Source organism: Borostomias antarcticus, assembly GCF_949987555.1.
Source record: "Borostomias antarcticus genome assembly, chromosome: 14".
NCBI classification, from domain to species: Eukaryota; Metazoa; Chordata; class Actinopteri; order Stomiiformes; family Stomiidae; genus Borostomias; species Borostomias antarcticus.
Window position 1 is genome coordinate 9514554 of NC_140247.1, and position 5000 is coordinate 9519553.

The following is a 5000-nucleotide window of genomic DNA, read 5'->3' on the forward strand; positions in this document are numbered from 1 at the left end:
TCTCCCTCTCTCTCTCCCTCTCTCTCCCTCTCTCTCTCCCCCTCTCTCCCTCTCTCTCTCTCTCTCCCTCTCTCTCTCTCTCTCCCCCTCTCAGAACCAGGCAGAGGCCCACTATAAGGGACACAAGCACGCCCGTAAGCTCAAGGCCATGGAGGCGCAGAAGAGCCGCCAGCGCCGGGCTGGGGAGACGTCCTCCTCTGGGAGGGACAGGGACCGGGAGAGGGACCGGGACAGGGACAGGGTCAAGCCCGGAGCCACCGAGAGCCTCCCTGCTCTTATGGACACAAGCCTGATGGAAGGACGGAGTGAGTAAACTGAGGGTCATGGGTTTGCATATGGAAGTAGTAGTAGTAGTAGTAGTAGTAGTAGTAGTGGTAGTAGTAGTAGTAGTAGTAGTGGTAGTGGTGGTAGTAGTAGTAGTAGTAGTAGTAGTAGTAGTAGTAGTGGTAGTAGTAGTAGTAGTAGTAGTAGTAGTGGTAGTAGTGGTAGTAGTAGTAGTAGTAGTAGTAGTAGTAGTAGTGGTGGTGGTAGTGGTGGTAGTAGTAGTAGTAGTAGTGGTAGTAGTGGTAGTAGTAGTAGTAGTAGTAGTAGTAGTAGTAGTAGTAGTAGTGGTAGTAGTAGTGGTAGTAGTAGTAGTAGTAGTAGTAGTAGTAGTAGTAGTGGTAGTAGTAGTAGTAATTTACAGTATATTCCTACCGTTATATGTCGATTTGTTTTTGCTGGAATTAATAGTAGCCCTTTTCCAATATGGATTTGCTCCCACAGCCCTACAAAAGATACTCAAGCTGACTACTTACTTTTGAACGAATAACTTTATCAAAATGCAGAACGCATCCTGCAGAACGCATCCTATATCATTTATAAACACACCACAACTAGTTTTTCATTGGTTGAATATCTCCACACTTTGTTTACGCTGTGTCAGCGCTGGAGAAAGGTCTGGCTGGACTCATTACCATTCGGAGATAAGGGGGGGGGAAACAGTATTGTTCTGATTGGCTGACCACATGAATCAGTTTCGGCGTCACTGATTGGTCAGTAATAAACAAATTAAAATGCTTATCCCCAAAACATACATCCGTTGAGTCAGACTTATTGAATGTCAATGTATTGTATAAACAAAATAAAGACCAGCGCATTGGAGGCATTGAAAAGCGGACACAGCCCCAACACCTTTCTGATGCCACTTTCGGCCATCGGTAAAACGCATACAATCTGTGATATGTCACATTTAGTCATTTTGTTTTAATAATGTGAAAAATTGAAATTATATGCATAAGAACATAAATAGTAATTTCCTGAAGGAGTGGTGTTTGCCCCCCCCCCCCCCCACACACACACACACAAAAGGAAAATAAATCAGTCTGATAGAAGAAAAAACTAAACCTGATTTTTCCCTTCGGGCCGACACCCCATATACTGTAGCAGTCAACCGATAAATGGGTCAGGCTATGCTACCGAGTTAAATCACTCTCGCCATCTGTCTGGCATTAATCTTCCCTCCTAGTTCTGATGGCCGCGCCCACTGCGCTCTACTCTCTTATCTCCCCTAGTTACCCTTATCTCTCTCTACCATCCCATCCCTCTCTGGTCTCTCTTTCAGCCATATATCCTCTCTCCATTACTTCCCAACTCCACTCTCTTTCAGCCTCCCGTCGTCCATCTACACCCTCCCATTCATCTCCTGTCCTCCCCTCTCCTCATCCATCTGGTCCCTCATCCCTTACCCCTCCATCAGTCTCCTTCCAGGCCCGGTGCCACATCACTGGATGCCGTCGCTCCATATCACTCACACACACACACACACACACACACACACACACACTGTGTATTTCATGTATTTCATGTCTGATGTCTAAGTCGAGCTAGTCCTGCCCCCCCACCCCCCAACCCCAACCCCCCCCCCCACACACACACACACAGTTATCAGGAGCAAAGGGGGGGGAGGACTATCCAATCGTAACCCCCGCGTGGCCCTGGGCCCCTCCTGCAGGGGGCCTCTACAGTATCACTGCCCTGCTGCGCCTTTGATGGATGGCGGCGCCGATGCTGTGGGATTCTGGGATACCTCGAAGGCAGACGGCGCTCTGTTAATAAACGGACCGGGGCAGATCAATCTGCCTCTCGATGGGCTTTTTCTTTAGTCTCTTGCCTCTCAATTTCCCACTACCCCCCCCCCTCCTCACCCCCACCCTCACCCCCCCTCCTCCAGTGGAGAGCGGCGTCCATTGAAGACCCGTGCGCTGAAGGAACCGTCGGCGCCATCGTGCCTAGCGGGCTGCTGTCATGATGTCAGTGGCGAGCCCATCTCATCCCGCGCTCACGTTGTTCTTTACCGTTCTCAGGCCTTTGTCTGTCAAAGGGTCAAAGGTCGAGGAACGTCAAACGGGGGTTTACTCCACAACCCTCTGCTTTCCCTCTCGACTCATCGTCGGAAAGCTCTGGCCGGCGACGGGGGTTATCTGACTTTCAAAAGGCTCTCTGACGCTGGGGGGGGGGTATTAGAGGAGAGAGATGAAGGTGTTGGTTGGAGGGAGACTATACTTCAACACTTCCTCCCCAGCGCTGCGCGCTAGCCGGCTCTGTCCCTCCCGGACGGCCGACCAGACAAAGGACTGGAGGCAGATAAGGCTCTCATCAAACCTCATTTTAATATTCCGCCGTCGCAAAGCAAGGTCTGAAAGAGGGGATGCAGCGGTAGGGAGGAAAAGAGATATTCAAAATGATGAAATGAATGAAGAGGAGAAAGGAGAGAGAGAAAGACAGAGAGAGAGAGAGCGAGAGAGGGGGTGGGGAATGAGAGAGAGATGGGTTGAATGAGAGGGTAGATAAGCCATAGCTGATTTTTATATTATGAATAATCTTACAGTTCCAAGGCAATTTTGTGAGGGGAAAACATGCTCTAATAAGCCCAATTCTGTGATTGGCCTGATGTGAAATGGAAATGCAGCAGACCGATCCGGTGGCGTTCGCTCGCCACGATGCTAACATGCGACGGGATACCGCTTCAAATGAACACTCTATAAAATTAACTGCGTATGTTGAGAAGCGGCATGGTGGAGAGTCGCAAGCAAGCGGCGTTGGCCATTATCAGGAGCCCGTACAAGCAGCGCTTACTTCACTTCCCCTGAGCAAACAGGAAGCCAGACGAGGGCACTCTGGTGTCAGAAGGCCACGCCCGTGACCTCGTTCGCCAGGGCTGTTACCGTGGCCGCGGGGGGCAAAAGCACCGAATTCATACCCCTCAGCCAGCATTGCTGGGCCTGTGAGGAAGATAGTTAAGAGTTTTAAAGGAGAGGGAGGGGAGGGAAGGAGACTAGGAAGAATAGGGAATGAGAGAGAGGGAGAGAGAGAGAAAGAGAGAGCAGAAAATGGCACATTATTCCTGCGCGATCAATCCCGTCTAGCGATGATTGACGTTTGTGTTGACGCGTTCCCCCGAGGAGATGAGGACTCTGTCTCCGCCGTCGTGAATTATAGCACGGAGTTCCCTTGTGGAAATCCACTGTGCATTCTTTATAGATTGGCCTGTGATTTCGGTCATGCTAGAGTGTGTTGCGCGGTACAATGTATGTGCTTGTGTGTGTGAATGAATGGCTGCACTCCTAGCAGAGTGTGTGTGCGTGTTCAGCAGTCTTCCTATAAAAATATTCACGATCTATAGGGAAATCCGTTACAGGGTCACTCCACACTCTCTCTCTAGTGATTCCAGACACTGCCGTGTTTACATGCTAAGCCTGTCCGCTGTAATTGGACTGGTAGGACTTTGATCAAATGCTTTTCATAGTAAAATAAAGTTAATGACCCCCCAACAAGACATCAATGTGAAGATCGATACTTGTTCAGCGTGGAGCTGCAGAGCTTCACTTCCCAGACAGGGGGGATCTCCACCTCCGATCCCCCTGGCCTTGGGGCTGACAGTCTGCCAATCAGAGTGCCAGCTGTCCCTGTCACTCAGTCAGAGGACACGCTGAGCGGGGGACTTGGGGAGCGAAGGGGTTGTCTGTGGGGAATCCTGGTACTTGTCCAAGACTATCTGTAGATGTAGCACATGTAGATGTAGCACATGTAGATGTAGCACAAGTAGATGTAGCGCATGTAGATGTAGCGTATGTAGATGTAGCGCATGTAGATGTAGCATATGTAGATGTAGCACATGTAGATGTAGCACATGTAGATGTAGCGCATGTAGATGTAGCACATGTAGATGTAGCACATGTAGATGTAGCACATGTAGATGTAGCGCATGTAGATGTAGCACATGTAGATGTAGCACATGTAGATGTAGCACAAGTAGATGTAGCGCATGTAGATGTAGCATATGTAGATGTAGAGCATGTAGATGTAGCATATGTAGATGTAGCATATGTAGATGTTGCGCATGTAGATGTAGCACATGTAGATGTAGCGTATGTAGATGTAGCGCATGTAGATGTAGCATATGTAGATGTAGCATATGTAGATGTAGCGTATGTAGATGTAGCGCATGTAGATGTAGCATATGTAGATGTAGCATATGTAGATGTAGCGTATGTAGATGTAGCGCATGTAGATGTAGCATATGTAGATGTAGCGCATGTAGATGTAGCGCATGTAGATGTAGAGCATGTAGATGTAGCGCATGTAGATGTAGCATATGTAGATGTAGCATATGTAGATGTAGCGCATGTAGATGTAGCACATGTAGATGTAGCATATGTAGATGTAGAGCATGTAGATGTAGCGCATGTAGATGTAGCATATGTAGATGTAGCATATGTAGATGTAGCGCATGTAGATGTAGCATATGTAGATGTAGCATATGTAGATGTAGCATATGTAGATGTAGCGCATGTAGATGTAGCGCATGTAGATGTAGCATGTGGGCCCTTGTGTACCATGTTGAGCCTCAGCTGAGTCACTCTAGCCTCAACTAGTAGCCAGTTGAGCTCTTGGAAGTACCTCCTTCCAACATGGTCACGAGGGCCTAGCCCCATCACGACCCTAACTAGCTTGTTTTG

General features: G+C 48.5%; 1 protein-coding gene across 1 annotated transcript in view; it reads left to right on the plus strand.

The window, feature by feature from the left end:
• The window catches only part of znf385c (zinc finger protein 385C), a gene marked incomplete at both ends in the record, with an annotated part of 34984 nt that overhangs the window by 23095 nt on the left and 6889 nt on the right, over nucleotides 1-5000 (plus strand). The window contains one exon of the mRNA XM_084448424.1: nucleotides 95-305. Within this exon, the coding sequence (XP_084304550.1) occupies nucleotides 95-305 (211 nt within the window). The remainder of the gene's footprint in view (nucleotides 1-94; nucleotides 306-5000) is intronic.